An 18,884-nucleotide genomic window follows, 5' to 3' on the forward strand; every position below is an offset into this window, starting at 1 on the left:
ATCTGTACACGGAGACCAGAATGGGGACTCGTGACCCCACCACGGTAGATTGCACCGTACAAGCCTGGAAGCGCATGGCAGACTGTATGGAGGTTAAATTTCTGTACTCTCCCTGTATGACTTTGGCCCATGATCCCAGACTAAGTATTACCCGCGAGGAGCTTGGACGTCGGTTGCTCCCGCGGCTGGCGATCCATTTATGGGGCGACCTATACCACCAGGGGACCTTTCGTGCTGCATCCCACTTCTTCGGAGACAACACCCCGTCGGATGGATACATTCCTATACACTCGTCTCCGGCAAAATATTAGGGCGGTCACTCCTAATTTCCCGGATGAGCCGGACACCGTGGCGCCTTTGCATACCCTGCTCCAGACGACCACCCCGACACATGTGGTCTCGATGTTATATAAACATGTACAGGTGGCACCTTCTCTCCCCCCTCTTAGGGCGCGGACGGACTGGGACAGCGATCTGGGTGCCCCAATGACAGATGCCCAGTGGGAGGAAAGCTGCTGTCACACCAATGCTGTGACGGGCAATGCCCGCCTCCGCTTGATACATTTTAAGTACTTACACCGTCTTTACTTCACTCCGGCTAAATTGCACCGCTTCGGACTCCGGGATGATGATCGCTGCCTTCGGTGCCGTCAGCCTGGAGCGGACTTCATACACCTGGCATGGTCATGTCGGACCGTGGCTGAGTATTGGATCACGGTCTTCGCGGCCCTGTCTATGTGGCATGCAGATGGGGACGGGGGCGAGCGCCCAAGTTCAAGACCTGGCTGGCCACGATGTCAACCTGGCAGGAACACCTGCACAGCTATGCTGACCTCCTGCCACACCGATCCCGTCCCAAAGACCTATGGGGACCACTCACGACATATTTTCTGCGCTCTCAAGCCTCGACTGACGGAGGGAGGGAGCTTCGGGAGGATTCGGAGAGAGACGGGCCGCCTACCCCACGCGGGCCAGGGTCTCCCCCCGCGGATGGTCAGGGCTGATGCATCACCTTACCCCCACTTGCGCCCTCCCCTTACACCACACTCCGCGCACAGCGTCCCCGCCTTGCCCTGCCTTGCCGCACGCTTTCGGTTGTGTCTACACGCCCCGCGTCGGATGCTCGGGATGGAAGACCGGAGGATCTCTTGCTTCCCCTGACCCCTAGACAGTGAGATCCTGACTCTCTAATGGATCGTGCAGCATGGCGTTCTAGATGGCGACACCGATTTCTGGCTCCCCGGTTCGCTCATATTACCCCCCCCCCCCAGCGCAATTGACCTGGCTATACGGGGCGGCGCTGTGCCGCTATTTGCGCCTACTCCATTCTTCAGTGCGCCTTGTCGTGCAGCGGCCCTGCACCGCTCAGTCCTTTCTGCCACATACTGTGTATGGTGGACACACCCTGGGAGGGAATTGAAGTTTGATGTTTTTGTGGCTCCTAAGTTGGTTATTATAGATAAACTAAACCTCAACTACTCACTGTTGACTTTGCACCGCTTTGTCACTACACACCATTGCATTTCTGTGCGGTAAATGTTTTAATTTGCTGACGGCCCTTCAGGGTTGTAGGCGTTTAAGCTGTGTTTAATTATGGATCATCGTCATACAATGTTCACTGCTCATTATACTGCACTACCGCTACCGGCCTGCTCATTCAGGTTGTAGGTGACAAGCTGTGTAAGATTTGATTGTGCCCAATAAAGGTTTTAAAAAAAAAAAAAAAAAAAAAAAGGTTCGTGAGGAACTCTGGTTAAGGGATGAACCCTCTTTGGATGAGGTGTTGCAAGTTGCAAAGAGAATTGAACATTCCTTAAAGTGTGTTGACACCTTGAAAAATGACGCGAAGGTCTCTGTTCAAGTTGTCAAAGAGGGTAGTGGTAGTAAAGACATGTCTAGAAATGCTGATGATGTTCAGAGTAAAATAAAAACGTTTGTTCCTAAATGCTTTAGATGTGATAAACTCGGGCATTATGCGAATGATAAAAAATTTCCAGCATTAAAGGCAATTTGTGCGAAATGCAAGTGCAAGGGTCATCTTGCGGTTGTGTGTAAGACTAAAAATTCTACAAGCAATGTCAAAACTGTTGAGACTGGGCTTCAGGAAGAGGATTTTGTATGTGGTCAAATTGTAGTACAAATTCAAGCTGATGTGCTGCAGAATAACTCTGGGGAGCATAGGTCTTCTCCCTTGGATATGATTCAAGTTGAGGAGGAGAGGACAAAGGTTTTGTTTGACTCTGGGGCCAAAATTACTATTATTTCAAAAACATTTTATCAAGAAAAGCTTGCTGGAAAGGTAAAGTTACTTAAACCAGACATACGCCCTTTGGCTTATGGGGGTGAACCTATACCATTGTGTGGATACTTCATAGGGCTTATTGAATATGGTGGAAGATATATATCTGGGAAGGTGTATGTCTCCAAGAAGGGCGACAGTATTATCAGCTGGTTCCATCAAGCAGATTTGGGGGTTATGTTGGATCCAGGGAGTCCCACTCCTATCATTCTCAAACAGAACATTCAAACTGTTCATCTAAAATCTGAAGGGGGTGTTCTGTGTGACATTAAAAGTAAATTTCCCAAGGTATTTAGAGACGGTTTAGGATGTCTGAAAGATTTCAAACTGAATATACCCCTACGTCCCAACTCTCAACCTTCAACTTGTAAAGTTTGGGGTGTTCCTTTAGCGGTGAGGGATGAAATGAAGAAAGAATTGGAAAAACTGAAAGATGGGGGTATATTTGAAGAGGTCTCTAGCACAGAGTGGCTTGCTCCGGTTGTCGCTGCACGCAAGGCCAATGGGTCCCTTCGTTTATGTGTGGATTTAAGACAACTAAATAAATGTGTAGTTGTTGATAAATATCCACTGCCTAATATCTCAGAGTTGCTCACGTTGTTAGGGGGTGCTAAAGTGTTTAGTACTATTGACTTGGCATCTGCATATCACCAGATTGAGTTGGATATGTCTTCCAGGGACCTAACTTCGTTTATCACACCTTTCGGAACTTACAGATTTGTTAGAATGCCGTTTGGCTTAGTATCAGCGGCATCTGTATTTCAGCGTGCCATGGAAAGAGTACTTGAAGGGTGTGATGGGGTTTGTGTCTATCAGGATGACATTTTGATATTTGCAAAGGATCATAGGAGCATAGGAAGGTGCTTTTTGAGGTATTGAACAGACTGGAGAATGCCAACTTAACTATAAAGCTAGAGAAATGTCATTTTGAAACTTCTTCCATTCAGTATTTAGGGCACACAATTTCAGGTGCCGGTATCTCTCCGAAGCCTGAATTGGTTATTACAATTTCACGCATGCCACCTCCTACTTCAAGAGAAGAATTGATGACGTTTTTTGGAATGGCGGAGTATTATAATAAGTTTGTAGAGGGCTTTGCAGAACATTGCTCGAGCATGAGAGCACTCTTGAAGAGAGGGGTGGAATTTAAATGGTCTCGGGAGTGTGATGATGAATTTATTGGGATAAAGGAGAAACTTTGTAATGCACCTAATCTAAAAGGTTTTAGTTCACCAGGAACATCTGTAGTAACTACTGATGCAAGTATAAAAGGGTTGGGTGCAGTGTTGCAACAGGAGGGTGAGGATGGTTTGGAAACTGTTACTTTTATTTCAAGAGGCCTTAAGGATACGGAATCGCGTTATTCTGTAATTGAGCGTGAAGCGCTTGCAGTATTTTGGGCTGTCAGGAAATTGAAGAAATTTTTATGGGGTACTAAGTTTGTTGTTAAATCAGATCACAAGTGTTAGACGGCGACCTCAGAGGAGCCCGGAAAGGGGGTCCTGACTACCCTGAGACCCACCCTCAAAGTATCGTAGCCGGGCACTGGCGGGAGACTCCTCAGGAGGAGAAATCTCGTATCGAGGATCGTACGTCTGGCACCACACGACACAGAAACACCACACCGTGTGTCCTTAGGAATCAATCTTTATCAAACAGGTTAGCACTGCAAATATGTACAAGGAGAGCACGGGCTCAATGAGTCTCGGAAGGGATAGGGGGTAGCGGGACAGTCTCTGGTAAAAGGTTCAAGGCAAGGATGTACCCGGCGCACAGCTCACAATCCTCGAGCTGGGGGGTAGGCTGGTTGTCGTGGGGTCCGGCGGGACCGGTGGAGTCTGTGGAAGCCGCGAGTCACTCAGCGGGCTCAGGTACTAGTTCGGAGGTCTTACGATCTTCAGGGAGCCGCGAGTCACTCAGCAGGGCTCAAGCACAAGTTCGGAGGTCTTACAATCTTCGGGGAGCCGCGAGTCACTCAGCAGGGCTCAGGTACAAGTTCGGAGGTCTTACGATCTTCGGGGAGCCGCGAGTCACTCAGCAGGGCTCAGGTACGAGTTCGGAGGTCTTACGATCTTCAGGGAGCCGCGAGTCACTCAGCAGGGCTCAGGTACAGTTCTGAGGTCTTACGATCTTCAGGGAGCCGCGAGTCACTCAGCAGGGCTCAGGTGGTTCTAAGTTCCAGGAGCCGCGACCGCGTCAGCAGGCTCTCGTTGTTCCAGCGTCGAATCTGCCGGACAGTCCCAGAGCACCCCTTGTTATAGGTCGACCCCTCTTTGATGTCCGGAGTCTGTGCAGGCAGGGGTCTTGTCACCTGGGGGTCACTTGTCGGGGTTTCCTGCCATTGTCTTGTGATCTTTTCAGGGCCGGGTCGGGAGGAGTCCCAGACACCCAGCAGGCGTGGAGCCAGCTCTCAGGGAGGCCGGAGGGCCGATCGAAACCCATCGTCCCAGGGGAGTTCAGAGGTGCGATAGAAACTGCTCCTCCCTCTCTCATCCCCTGGAAGCGTGATGTCCTCCAGCCGGAGTGGCGCCTCTAGGCCCGGGTCGCGCTGGGGCCGGGCGGCCATCTTGGTGCATGAAGTGGGCACGCGGGCCCGGAGTGGCCGAAGGGGGAGAGGCCATGGACGAGGATGTCCGGGTCGGGTGCGTGTGTTCTGGTGGAAAGGATCGGTTAGGCCGGGAGCTCGGGGCTGCAGGTACCAGGTGAGGTGGTGCGGGGACCAGTAGAGCCATGCTACGAGGCCGGGTCCAACACGCGTCCCCCCCAGCTGAAAGCCGGAGAGAACTGCCCATCATCTTGGGGGGTTCTCTTCGCTGAGGCGGAAGAACCGGGAGAGGCCGTCAGCGTTGGCGTGGTCCGTACCAGGGCGATGTTCTACGGTGAAATCCTTCCCCTGGAGGGAGATTGACAACCGCAGTAGCTTGGGGTTTTCTCCCCGCATCTGCATGAGCCATCGCAAGGGCCGATGGTCGGTTTGGACTTTGAAATGGGTGCCGAACAGGTAGGGGCGTAGTTTCTTGAGTGCCCAGACCACGGCAAAGGCTTCGCGCTCAATGGTGCTCCATCGCTGTTCTCTGGGCAACAGCCGCCGGCTGAGGAAGGCGACGGGCTGGTCTAGGCCTTGGTCATTCACCTGGGACAGGACGGCCCCAATGCCATGCTCGGAGGCATCGGTTTGGACTACAAACTCCTTGGAGTAGTCGGGAGCCTGGAGGACGGGGGCCGTGCACATGGCCTTCTTTAGGGCATCGAACGCCTCCTGGCAGGCGGTCGTCCACTGCACCTTCTTTGGCTGTTTTTTGGATGTGAGTTCTGTGAGGGGGCCGACAAGGCTGCCATACCCCTTGATGAATCTTCGGTAGTAGCCAGTGAGGCCCAGAAAGGCTCGGACCTCCGTTTGGGTGGTGGGGGGTTCCCAGGCCACGATGGCGTCGATCTTCGGCTGTAGAGGGGCGACCTGGCCACTCCCGACCTGGTGCCCCAGGTAGACTACTGATCCTTGCCCAATTTGGCACTTGCTGGCTTTTACGGTGAGGCCTGCCTGGCGCAGGGCGGTTAGCACCCTCCGGAGGTGCTGGAGGTGCTCACTCCATTCGGAACTGAAAACGGCGATGTCGTCTAGATAGGCCGCGCTGAACTGTTCCAGCCCGACCAGGACTCTATTCACCAGTCGCTGGAAGGTGGCCGGGGCGTTTTTCATTCCGAAGGGCATTACGCGGAAGCGGTAATGCCCATCTGGGGTGGAGAAGGCGGACCGCTCCTTGGCCCCCTCGGTGAGCGCAATCTGCCAGTATCCGCAGGTGAGGTCGAAGGTGCTGAGGAACCGGGCTGCCCCGAGTCGGTCAATGAGCTCGTCGGCTCGTGGAATGGGGTGGGCATCGGCTCGGGTGACGTCATTGAGCCCCCGGTAGTCCACACAGAACCGGAGCTCGGGGGCGACACCGGGGGCCGCTGCCTTCGGGACCAGGACCACGGGGCTGGCCCAGGGACTGTCAGATGGCTCGATCACCCCCATTGTCAACATCTTTGAGACTTCAGCTTGAATGCAGGACCGGACCCGGTCTGGGACCCGGTATGCTCGGTGTCTCAGCGGCGGGCTGTCCCCGGTGTCCACGTCATGGACACACCAGTCGGTGACTCGGGGGATCAGGGAGAAGAGGTCGGCAAATTGTCCTAGTAGCTGGCGGCAGTCCTCTTGTTGCTGGGCAGTGAGAGCTGGGGAGAGGTTCACTCCCTCCACGGAGCCATCCTGCTCCTTGACACACAGGAGGTCCGGGAGGGGATCGGACTCATCTTCGGCCCCGTCATCGGTGGCCAGCAGGAGGCTCAGTTCTGTCCGCACGAAGTGAGGCTTGAGGCGGTTCACGTGAAGGACCCGAAGGGGATCCCGAGGCGACTGGACGTCCACCAAGTATGTGACTTGACTCTTCCGCTCAATCACTTGGTAGGGCCCGGTCCACCTGTCCTGGAGGGCGCCTGGCTTCACCGGGGCCATGACCCATACTTGTTGGCCCGGCTGGAACTCGACCAGAGTGGCATTCTGGTCGTACCAGCGCTTCATCTCTTCTTGGCTTGTCTCTAGGTTGGCCTCGGCCAGTGCTCGGAACTTCCTGGTCTGGTTCCGGAGGGTCAGAACGTAGTGGAACACATCTCGTGGGGTGGTCTGGGGTGCCGCCTCCCACCCTTCCTTAACCAAGCTGAGGGGACCTCGGACGGGGTGTCCATAGAGCAACTCAAACGGGCTGAACCCTAGGGACTTCTGGGGGACCTCTCGGTAAGCGAACAAGAGGCAGGGGAGCAGGACGTCCCACTTACGCCGGAGGGGCTCTTCTAGGCCGGTGATCATCCCTTTCAGAGTCCTGTTAAACCTCTCTACTAGGCCGTTCCCTTGGGGATGGTACGGGGTGGTGAACTTGTAGGACACTCCACATTGTTGCCACAGGGACGTCATGTACTTCGAGATAAAATTAGTGCCGCGATCACTCACGACCTCGCGGGGAAAACCTACCCGGGAAAAGATCCCTATCAGGGCCCGGCCCACTACGGGGGCCGTGACGGTGTGTAGGGGGATCGCCTCAGGGTATCGGGTGGCGTGATCCACCAGGACCAGGATGAAACGGTGACTTTGGGAGGTGGGGGGGTCCAGTGGCCCCACGATGTCGATCCCGACTCGTTCGAAGGGGGTACTGACGACCGGGAAGGGTTGGAGGGGAGCCTTGCGCTTCCCCCCACTCTTCCCACTAGCTTGGCACGTGGGACAGGACTTGCAGTGGGCCTCTACAGCTGCTCTCATTCTAGGCCAGTAAAAATGGGTCACGAGACGGCTGTAGGTCTTGTCTTGACCCAGGTGGCCGGCGAGGGGGACGTCGTGGGCTAAGCCCAGGAGGAAGTCTCGGAAGCGGAGGGGTACCACCAGCACCCGTCCGGATCCCAGCTCCACCGACTTCTGCTCACTGTATAAAATGTTATTCTCCCAATAAATTCGGTGCGTTCCAGTTTGGTCGCCTGCGGCTTGGCCCTCGGCCTGGCGCCGTAGTCCGACCAGGGAAGGACAAGTGGCTTGCTCCCGGCAAAACTCCTCCCGGGTGGGCCCGGCCTCGTGGAGCCATTGGGCTAACTCGGGTAGATCGCCTAACTCGGGGACCGGGGCGGTGTCGGACAGTGAGGGTTCGTCGCTGGCGATGGGCCCTTCCGATGGGGGGACGGGAGGACCCTCGGTGGTTACTGCTCTGACTTCTTCGTCGGGGCTTCTTCGACTTCTCCCAGGGGGGGAAGTCGAGCTGACATAGATCGGGTGGTGGCGCACACCCACTCGGGGAGCCCCATCATCTCTAGGTGGGCCTTGCGCTCGACGTGCTTCCAGGGAGAACTCTCCAGGTCGTTCCCTAAGAGGCAGTCGACCGGCTGGGAGGTTCTTACGGCCACCTTCAGTTTACTTATCACTCCACCCCACTCAAACGGCACCAGAGCTACCTGACACATACTCTCTCTATTATCTGCGGAAATTACCGGGCAAAAGACGTTGGGGAGGATCTGCTCCTCGGGGACTAAGTGCCTGAGGACACCGGTGATGCTGGCCCCGGTGTCCCGCAGGGCCTCTATTTGGTGGCCATTGATCTTGACGAGCTGCCCGTATTTCTTCGTGTTGGAGGGCAGGAGGCTACCAGGGACCATCTCCCTATCTCCCAGGGATACTAGGGCCATGGCTGCGGGTTTCCACTCCCCAGGCTCCTCAACCTCCTCCCCCAGAGCTATGTTGGCTATCTGTCTTGCAGGGGTGTTTTGGGTGGCCATGGGGCATTCTGGGTCATTGGCGTAGTGCCCGGGCTTCTGGCAACGGAAACAAGTGACGGTTACCCTGTGTCCCCGTCTCCCGGGGGGTCCGGTTACTGGTGGGGGGGGCGCCTCGGAAAGGTGGAGGTTGGGTCTTTGGGGGGCTAGGCTGGGACTCTCTCTGGCCTCCCTGGTTCCCCCCTCCTCTCTGGCGGGGTGGTCCCTGACTGGCTCGGGGGTATTCTCCTACCATACCCCGGGTGACCCGGGTGTTGGTCCAGCGGTCTGCTTCCACCGCCAGCTTCCTGGGATCGGTGAGTTTGCTGTCAAGCAGATGCTGGCGTAGTTCCACAAAGCAGTTCGCAGCCAGGTGTTCCCACAACAGGAGGTTGGTGAGTTCCTCAAGGGTGGTGACTTTGCTGCCCTTGACCCACCCATCGAAGGCCCGACTAAAAAAGTTTACATATTCCACCCAGGTGGTGCCAGGGATTTTCCTGCAGTCCCGGAATCGCTGACGGTACATCTCGGGGGTGAGACCGTACCTTGTGAGTAGGGCCTCTTTCATGTGGCTGTAGGAGGTCTGCAGAGAGAGGGGTAGGTCGAGCAGGGTGTCTCTTCCTTCGCTCCGAAACCGTCCCCACAACCCTGCCCCCCAGTCCTTCTGCGGGACCCGATGGGAGGTCATGGCGACCTCGTAGGCCCTGAACCATTGTTGAATGTCATCGTTTTTATAATATTCCTTGACCACGTCCTTGGGGATGTGGACCTTCTGCTCCGCTGAGTAGGTCACCTCTCGGTTTCCCGGGGGCCTCCCTTCCTCGCTTCTGGCCTTGAGCTCGATTTCTTTCAAGCTGCGTTCGTGCTCTAGTTGGAGCTTCCTTCCTTCGTGTTCCCGTTGGAGCTTCTTCTCTTCTAGCTCGCCTTGCACGCGCATTTGCTCTACTGCTAGCTTTTTCTCCGCTAACTTTAATTCGCCTTCGATTTTGAGTTTAGCTAACTCGAGTTCGTGATTGCGGCTTCTCTCTCTGTCCGCGAGTTCTTCCGGGGATAGGCCCCCGTCTGGTACGATGCCTCGCACCTGATTGCTGCTGCTTTCGCCTTGGGGGGGTTCGGCCTCGTCGGGGCGCTCCCCCGTGTCTTCCGGGCGGGAGGCCCCGGCATCCACCCAGGCTTTCAGTGCTTTCTGCAAATCTTCCTTGGTGTTGAGACCGGTGGTAGCGATTCTAAGTTCTTTGCAGAATTGCTTTAGTTCTTTGTGTGTGTATTCTTCTAGTTGTTCCACCTGGAACACCCTGTTGGCGTTGGTTTCTGCGGGGATCATGGCGTTTCCTTCTGCCATCTTTGTCGGTAGTGCGTCCGTCGTTCACGGTACGATCTCTCGGTGATGGGCCCGAATCCCGTCGCTTGCCACCAATGTTAGACGGCGACCTCAGAGGAGCCCGGAAAGGGGGTCCTGACTACCCTGAGACCCACCCTCAAAGTATCGTAGCCGGGCACGGGCGGGAGACTCCTCAGGAGGAGAAATCTCGTATCGAGGATCGTACGTCTGGCACCACACAACACAGAAACACCACACCGTGTGTCCTTAGGAATCAATCTTTATCAAACAGGTTAGCACTGCAAATATGTACAAGGAGAGCACGGGCTCAATGAGTCTCGGAAGGGATAGGGGGTAGCGGGACAGTCTCTGGTAAAAGGTTCCAGGCAAGGACGTACCCGGCGCACAGCTCACAATCCTCGAGCTGGGGGGTAGGCTGGTTGTCGTGGGGTCCGGCGGGACCGGTGGAGTCTGTGGAAGCCGCGAGTCACTCAGCGGGCTCAGGTACTAGTTCGGAGGTCTTACGATCTTCAGGGAGCCGCGAGTCACTCAGCAGGGCTCAAGCACAAGTTCGGAGGTCTTACGATCTTCGGGGAGCCGCGAGTCACTCAGCAGGGCTCAGGTACAAGTTCGGAGGTCTTACGATCTTCGGGGAGCCGCGAGTCACTCAGCAGGGCTCAGGTACGAGTTCGGAGGTCTTACGATCTTCAGGGAGCCGCGAGTCACTCAGCAGGGCTCAGGTACAGTTCGGAGGTCTTACGATCTTCAGGGAGCCGCGAGTCACTCAGCAGGGCTCAGGTGGTTCTAAGTTCCAGGAGCCGCGAATCTGCCGGACAGTCCCAGAGCATCCCTTGTTATAGGTCGACCCCTCTTTGATGTCCGGAGTCTGTGCAGGCAGGGGTTTTGTCACCTGAGGGTCGCTTGTCGGGGTTTCCTGCCATTGTCTTGTGATCTTTTCAGGGCCGGGTCGGGAGGAGTCCCAGACACCCAGCAGGCGTGGAGCCAGCTCTCAGGGAGGCCGGAGGGCCGATCGAAACCCATCGTCCCAGGGGAGTTCAGAGGTGCGATAGAAACTGCTCCTCCCTCTCTCATCCCCTGGAAGCGTGATGTCCTCCAGCCGGAGTGGCGCCTCTAGGCCCGGGTCGCGCTGGGGCCGGGCGGCCATCTTGGTGTATGAAGTGGGCACGCGGGCCCGGAGTGGCCGAAGGGGGAGAGGCCATGGACGAGGATGTCCGGGTCGGGTGCGTGTGTTCTGGTGGAAAGGATCGGTTAGGCCGGGAGCTCGGGGCTGCAGGTACCAGGTGAGGTGGTGCGGGGACCAGTAGAGCCATGCTACGAGGCCGGGTCCAACAACAAGCCACTATGTGAGATTTTTGAGAAGAAGGGTATTGACCAAGTTTCTGGGAGGATCAGTAAGTGGGTCATAGCTCTTCAGGAGTATGATTTTCAGGTTAAGTACATTCCGGGTATTGAGAACACAGTGGCAGATGCTCTTTCTAGGTTGGTGGACGGTTATGGTGAAGAGGAAGATACTGATGATTGGGCTGTGAGTGATTCGCATGTGTGTTTGGTCGATACTGGTATTATTGATGAGGCTCAATGGCGGGAGAAATTAACTCAGGATCCTGTTTTATCTGAAGTTATGAGTTTGATTCAGAGAGGGTGGAGTAAAAAAAAACTGGGTCAGTTGAAGCAATGAAATTTTGGGGGGTGAAGGATGAATTGGGTGTGTCTAATGGTATCTTGTTACGTGGGACACGGTTGGTACCTCCATTAGAGACAAGGAAAATACTGGTAGATATGGCACATGAATTGCACTCTGGCATGTCTAGGACCAAGGAGCGACTTCGCTCTTCTTATTGGTGGCCTGGTATGGATTTACACATTGAGCGAATTATTAGAGATTGTTTGGTGTGTGTCGCATGTGAAAAATCAAAGGTGGTCAGAGTTCAGCCCATGGTTATCAGGGAGCTTCCAAGTGGTCCGTGGAAGGAGGTGGCTCTGGATATTGTGGGTCCCATTCATTTCAATGGTCAACAGAATTATATTTTTGTGTTATTGGACTTATTTTCGAGGTGGCCTGAAATACAGTTCACTTCTGGGATAGAGACTGTTCATGTGATTCGTTTTCTTGAAAATCTCATGGGTAGAGAGGGATTCCCGGAGTCAATTCTAACGGATAATGGAGTGCAATTGGTCTCTAAAGAAATGGAGAAGTTTCTTAAGGATAGAGGCATTACACATAAGAAATGTTCATTATACCATCCAGAACCCAATGGGATGGTGGAGCGGTTCAATAGGGTGATTAAGGAGCCGATCTCTTTTGCAAAAAGCTCTGGTAAAAACTGGAAGGAACAAGTTTTAAAAAAAATTGAAGATTATAGAATGACTCCACACAGTTCAACGGGTCAGTCTCCTTTTGTTCTTTTTAAGGGAAAGGCTCCTTGCACTCAGATTGAACCTTCTTGGGTTTGACGGTTGGGTGACTCGGTGTGTGGTTCTTCGGTTGAAAAGAACAATGAAGGGTGGAGAAAAAGAGAGGAGAACAAGTGTCGTTACAGGAAGGAAAACTTTGATGTGAGAAAATCTACCAAGCTTACGAAAGTCAAGGTTGGGGATGAGGTTGTTGTAAGACTTCCAGGTTCAAAAGTGAGATTCTCTGAACCTTTACATGTTGTTAAAGTGTTTAATAATGCTGTTAGAACAAATGACCATAGGATTTGGAACTTAGGAAGAATTTTTGTGTTTTCGGATTTGAATGTGAATTCAGAGAATACTTTGGGTAAAGATACTGGATTGTCTGAGTTCTCACGCAAATCTTCTAGGTTTCAAAGGAAACCAGAATACTTAAAAGACTATGTTTCTTAATGTGTTGGGATTGATTTTGTGTGGAAAATGTTTTGTAACTGTTGCGAACATATTTATTCATCTTGTGTTTTTTTTTGTTTTATCGGAGGGAGATGTGTGGGATTCTGGATGTCACAGCGATGTCTTGCATGTGCCATCTTGTTTCTCTGGCTTGTCATTATGATGTAGGAATGTTCTAGCTGTTGCCTAGGTTAAAGAATGTATTGGTTTGAAGGTGGGGTTCTGTGACCAGGGACAGTTGTAAGAAAACTGTAATGCTGATGATCTGGCTGTAGGTTTGGATGGGTCCTGTTGTTTTGAAATAAACCTGCACTTTTCCTATGGATCTCCTGTGTCAAGACGCCTTATTTCCTCCTAAGGAGATTCTTACACTTTGCTTGGTGTTTCAATAATTTTATATATTTAATCAACTTTTTTTTAAATTTCAGTGTTTTTAAAAAATGTTAATTAACTGTATATTTCAGTGTCTATTAAGATGGAGTCTTTTATGGTTTTTATATTGTAAGATTTTAATTATTAAACACTAAACTTGTTTACCCCACCTAATTCTATCACATGTGCTGTGGTGGTTGTCATTCTGGTTACATTGTTAAATAAATAAATGTGGCAAAAAAGAATGATGTATGTTAACTTTAGATAGATAGATAGATACATATATAGATACATAGATACATAGATAGATAGATATTAAAACATACTTTACAATTAAAAAATATATAGGGCCTAATACACTGAATAAAACACATTTTGAAGTAAAATATAAGTAACATAATGTAAAGTTCTATGAAACATATTAGAAAAAGAATTCAATCAATCAATCAAAAGACCTTTATTCGAATTACTTAAATTCATAAAAGTACAGACATAAAAACAATTCATTATTACAATATACAAATATAATGACTTTATAAATTAAAAAAGGAACTAGAACAGCAATCTTTCAAGGGTTTTCCATCATATTGCGTACACGAATTATTAATCTTAAAAAGGTACTGGTACGAAAGGTCAGTTCCTCTGAATCCAGGGAAAGTAACATCAGATGGGACTCTTTCAGTGAGAGGGGTCTATGTTTTCTAAAATAAGGTGTTAAAAACCAGTTAATATATTTTAGATAAAATTTACAGAAAAATAAAAAATGCAGATCGTTCTGTTTGCTGGTGCCATCACAGGGGCAAGGGTTACGTTCTATGATGTGATTATAGCCCAGGGGGAAACTCAACAAGAATTTTATGGAGCCTGCCCGTAATCGAAATAGCAAAGACCTCTCCCAACTAGACATAGGAAGAGTAAGATATGGTGGGAGAGGTTGCCTGGGCAGGTCATTCTCCATATACCTAACAACGGTAGATTTGGATATTTCCCTTTCCAGCCTTTCTGCTTCAAAGAGTGCATATAGTGCTAGTTTGACCTCTACCTTGTCTTGGTATCCGATTCTGGAGGGATCTGAAAAAAGAACTCCTTTATTCACGGCATTTAATGATTTTAAAACTCCAGCTAGCCATGGAATTAAAAGGCCATGATCACATTTAAGGCAGTCTCTAATTATGCTTTGTGTTAGGGAGGCTGCGTTATTCCTCCAGATTCTCAACCAGAATAGGGCTGGTCTGCTTCTAATAAAATCACAGATGTAAGGGAGGTTTAACTCTTTGTGACAGATAAATTCTGAGGACGAGATTGGGGCACCCAGTACTTTCCTGCAGAAACGTGTCTCTTCTCGTTGGATACCGGGGTTTTTAGCAGGAGCCCAAACTTCAGCCCCGTAAGTGGCAACAGGGATACACTGCAATCTAAAAAATTTTAAAATAGCACTGGTTGCACCTAATTTCTTAGGGCGTGGGAGGCTCAATATTGAATTGATGGCCTTCGAGAACTTACTCGTGGCATGGGCAAAATGCCCACTCCACGAGTTGTTCGCAGCGAAGGCCACCCCGAGATATATAAAAGAGTTAACAGAATCAAGTTTGTCAGACCCGATATGCATAGTATTAAGTTTCCGCTTGCCGGGTCCGCATGACATGACAAAAGATTTTTTAAAGTTCACCCGCAGATCTAGGCCCTCCATATGGTGTACAAAGTTTTCCACAAGCAGACGGAGGGCATTAGGAGTGCGGCCCATAAGGACCGCATCATCTGCGTATAATAGGACTGGTAAAGGATGTCCCTGAATAATTGGGACATCTCTAGTTGCTTGTTTTAAAACCTTTGCTATGCCATTAATATAGATAATAAACAACAGGGGTGTTAAAACGCACCCCTGTCTGACCCCCCGGCCTATTTTTATCGCTCCTGAGACTTCACCTCCTGACCCGATCCTAACTTGGGCCCTAAGGTCAGTATGGAGATACGCCAGGAAGTGCACTAAAGGCTCGTCCAATCCATAATTGAGAAGCATAGACCAGAGTTTTGATCTGTTTACCAGGTCAAACGCGGATGAGAGGTCCATGAAGGCGAGATAAATGGGAGACGATCGAGCAACAGTATACTTGTCAATTATTAATTTTAAATTCAAACATTGCTCAACCGTACCCATTCCACTCCTGAATCCCATTTGACATGGGTCTAATAGGTCACAATCTTCCGCCCATTCTACCACCCTGTTGTAAATAACTTGCCCAAGTATTTTTAAAGTATTGTCCAAGAGCGAGATTGGGCGGTAGTTAGCTGGGTCTGACCTATCACCCTTTTTATAGATTGGAACGATAATACTGAGAGACCATGTATTAGGAATGGGCGCTCCTGACAAACCGTTGAAAACATTATGTAAGATTGGTGCCCATAGATCTGGTCTGTGCTTTATGATATCTATAGGAAATCCATCAGGTCCAGGGGCCTTGTTACCAAGGCTCTCTCTGATGGCTGTCACCACCTCGGAAAGAGCGATCCGTAGGTCCCGCAGCTGTCCCAGGTCTGGGTTAATTACTTCCTCCAAAGGGGCAGCGTATATATTTGAAAAGTGGGCTTCCCAGCTGCTACTGGTTATGTTGCAGCCAATTGGGGATAGATGTTTACCCATATCGCGCATTTTCCTGACAGTGGACCAAAATGGCCCACTACTCTTCAGGTCGGCGCTGTCGACCAGGGACTCCCACTGTTCCACTAAAAGTGCCGACTTTCTTTCAGCTATTTTATTTTTGTAGAGTTTCCTAGCTATTTGTACCTGCGCTATGTTCCTTGGCTTAATGGTTAATACCCTACGTAATTCCCTATTTGCCTTAGAACAGGCAGAGTCGAACCATCTCGGGTCTTTAACCTTTGTGGGTAGGGGGATTAGCAGGTAATTTTTAATTGCCACACATAGTTTACCAAAGTCGGTAACCATTCTGTGGCAATCCCCATCAGGTGACAAACAGGAGTTTATTAATATTAAATGATCTTTTTTCAAGGAGTCAAGTAGGGCTTCACAGTCAATTCCCCTCCATTTTAGACGGAGACCGTCACCAGATGGCATAATATCTCTTGCGCCATTGAATGTGGCGTATACTGGGCTGGGGCCCAAATACAAAGTGACTGTGAGCGGGTTGTGGTCTCCATATAATGTCTCTACCACATTTGAATCTGTGACACGGTCTAATAGGTTGGGGGATGTAGAAAAAGAATTATGTAATCAGACATTGTCTTAACTTCAAACAAACATAGAAATAAATCTAAATACATAAATTATTCTTAACTTCAAACAAATATAGACATACATATAAATACATAAAACATTCTTAACTTCAAACAAATATACACAAACATATTAATACATAAAATAATTGATATATATATTTATATATATACATTTAGCTGAAAAGCTGTGTAGTGAACTCTGGTTCAGTGTCTATGTTGTAATGACTACTGATGAAGTTATCTGCAATGTAATGATCTTCAATCCTTTCATGAAATTCCAATCATTTGGCTGGGTTATTAAATAAATAATTGGTAATTGTTTAAATGACCTAAGACAAAATAATACTGCATAATGCACGGTTGTGGATGCCTCTGCTACAGGGTGAGAGAAGAGATGTTCAGTGTCTGTCATCAAAACACACAATTACCCGAGCACACAGTGGGATACAATGCAAAGACTATGAAGAGAGGTAGTAATGATAAATGCCAAACCTGGATAGACAGATGGGTAAGAGGAGCATGTGACAGGGTTTCTTGTGATTTCTACTTATTGATGATATCACATCCAGTGCCCCAGCAGCTCCATGTTGATGTTAGATACCACCAGCAGCATGATCATTCTCTTGAGTAACGTACACTGCATATGGAGGAAGACTGACCTTGAGGAGTGGCTTGAAGTGTCTAGTGGAGACCTTGGCTTGCCTGCTTAGTGCAGTGTTGTAATGCGTGTAATGGTTCACATATGTTTCCTTCTCAGATCAGCTATGGTGCCATGGATCCACTCTTCAGTGACAGGCTTCTTTACCCTTCCTTTTACCGGACTGTCCCAAGTGAGATCTATGAGCCGCGCTGCATCGCCCTTCTGATCAAGCACTTTGGCTGGACCTGGGTGGGGATCCTGACGACAGATGATGACAGCGGCAGAAGAGCTGGAGAGCAGCTGGAGAGAGAGATCAGCATGCTTGGGGGCTGTGTGGCCTTCTTAGAAAGAATCAATACAGACTCCCTGCAGAAGGATTGGCAATATGTTATGAAACTGATTCATGTGATCCATGCATCCTCTGCCAACGTGGTGATAGTACACTGCTCAAAAGATCACCTGGCACAGCTTGTATTCAGGCTTATATTTTGGGAAATGTATACATGGCGTACCCTGGTTTGGATGAGCACAGCCACTTCTGCATTCTTTAAAGAAGCTGTTTATTTTCCAGATCCAGGTATTTTCAATGGCACCCTGGCAGTTTCCATTCCAAAGGGAGAAGTTCCAGGACTCAAAGATTTCCTGTACAGTGCAAACCCTTTCAATAGCACATTTGGTAAAGAAGATATGTTTCGCTGGGCATTTAAATCCAACTGTCGATATGCACACCCGCATGGTGCATTCCCATATGGATCCGATTTTCCTTACTGCAGAGAGGCTCAATCACTGGACCAGCTTCCTTCAACCGTTTATGATGTTAATAACTTCTACCACACATACAGTGTCCACACAGCGGTCTACGCAGCGGCTCATGCTTTACACAACATGATCTCTTCCCAAACCCAGTCTGACCACTCCTCAAGGGGCGAGAGTCTGAGGAAGGACTTCCAGCCGTGGCAGGTAGGAGAGACACTTTTATTTCTAATCAAATATCAGGCAAACATGGGTATTACTATTCTTATATGTCATGATATTGACTTTTGCACCCTGTTCTTATCAACTTCACCAGCAGAGAATTTCAGATGAGATGTGCTAGCTAATTGTGTATGAACTTTATGCAGCATTCTTGTAATTTGGGGATTTGACATGTGTATAGGCATGTGGTTGCAGAACAAACTGCCTAATGATTATGAATCAGACAGGTTGCTAGTTGCAAGCCCCTTCAATTGGCTACAAACATAGGGATAATGGCCTGCAAGAGACAGCAGAACACCCTCCATGATTTCGCATTCCCAAGCTGGAAACATTTCCTTTAAAATAGCTCATGGTCATTAAAGGGGTATTTGGGAAGACATCCAGGGAGCATGGAGCAGTCACCTAGATATAGTGCCCCTGTCTGTGCAGAACCCTGTTCAGTGGTCAGAAGGTTGGGTGTTCCCTTCTGTGGAGTCAGGCATCTGTGAGAACATAGCTCTTTCAATTGGTTTTCCAAGGAATGGGCTATTGAAGATTGATATGTTGTTTTTGTTCTTCGATGAGCGTTCTGATGAGGTCTTGTTTTATAAGGGAAAGGATCCTGTCCTTAGAGAGATTTTTTAGGCTGTTTCTTGAGGCGGTGGCTGACACAAAGGTGAACAACATGTTTTTGAATATTTGTGCTGGGCAAGAGTCTGATGGAAATTGTCTTTATTTATGATTGTCATGTTTTTATTGGATGGTCTTGAATTGTCTTCCTCCTGAGGGATTCCGTCAGGTTCTCTAGGGGCAAGCTCTTTAGAAATCGGATCACAGTATGTGATTGTGTGGCATTTTGGTTGGTGAGCATCCTTTTGATTGCCATTTTGTGTGTGAGGTCCTTATGGAGCAATTAGGTCTTT

The 18,884-nt window shown here is 49.8% G+C and overlaps 1 protein-coding gene across 1 annotated transcript in view; it reads left to right on the forward strand.

Annotated features, from left to right (window-relative positions):
- The window catches only part of LOC146838953 (vomeronasal type-2 receptor 26-like), a 313,043-nt gene that overhangs the window by 74,884 nt on the left and 219,275 nt on the right, over positions 1 to 18,884 (forward strand). The window contains exon 2 of the mRNA XM_085600196.1: positions 17,125 to 17,967. Within this exon, the coding sequence (XP_085456322.1) occupies positions 17,125 to 17,967 (843 nt within the window). The remainder of the gene's footprint in view (positions 1 to 17,124; positions 17,968 to 18,884) is intronic.

The sequence above is a fragment of the Triturus cristatus genome, chromosome 4_2 (genome assembly GCF_964204655.1).
Source record: "Triturus cristatus chromosome 4_2, aTriCri1.1, whole genome shotgun sequence".
NCBI classification, from domain to species: Eukaryota; Metazoa; Chordata; class Amphibia; order Caudata; family Salamandridae; genus Triturus; species Triturus cristatus.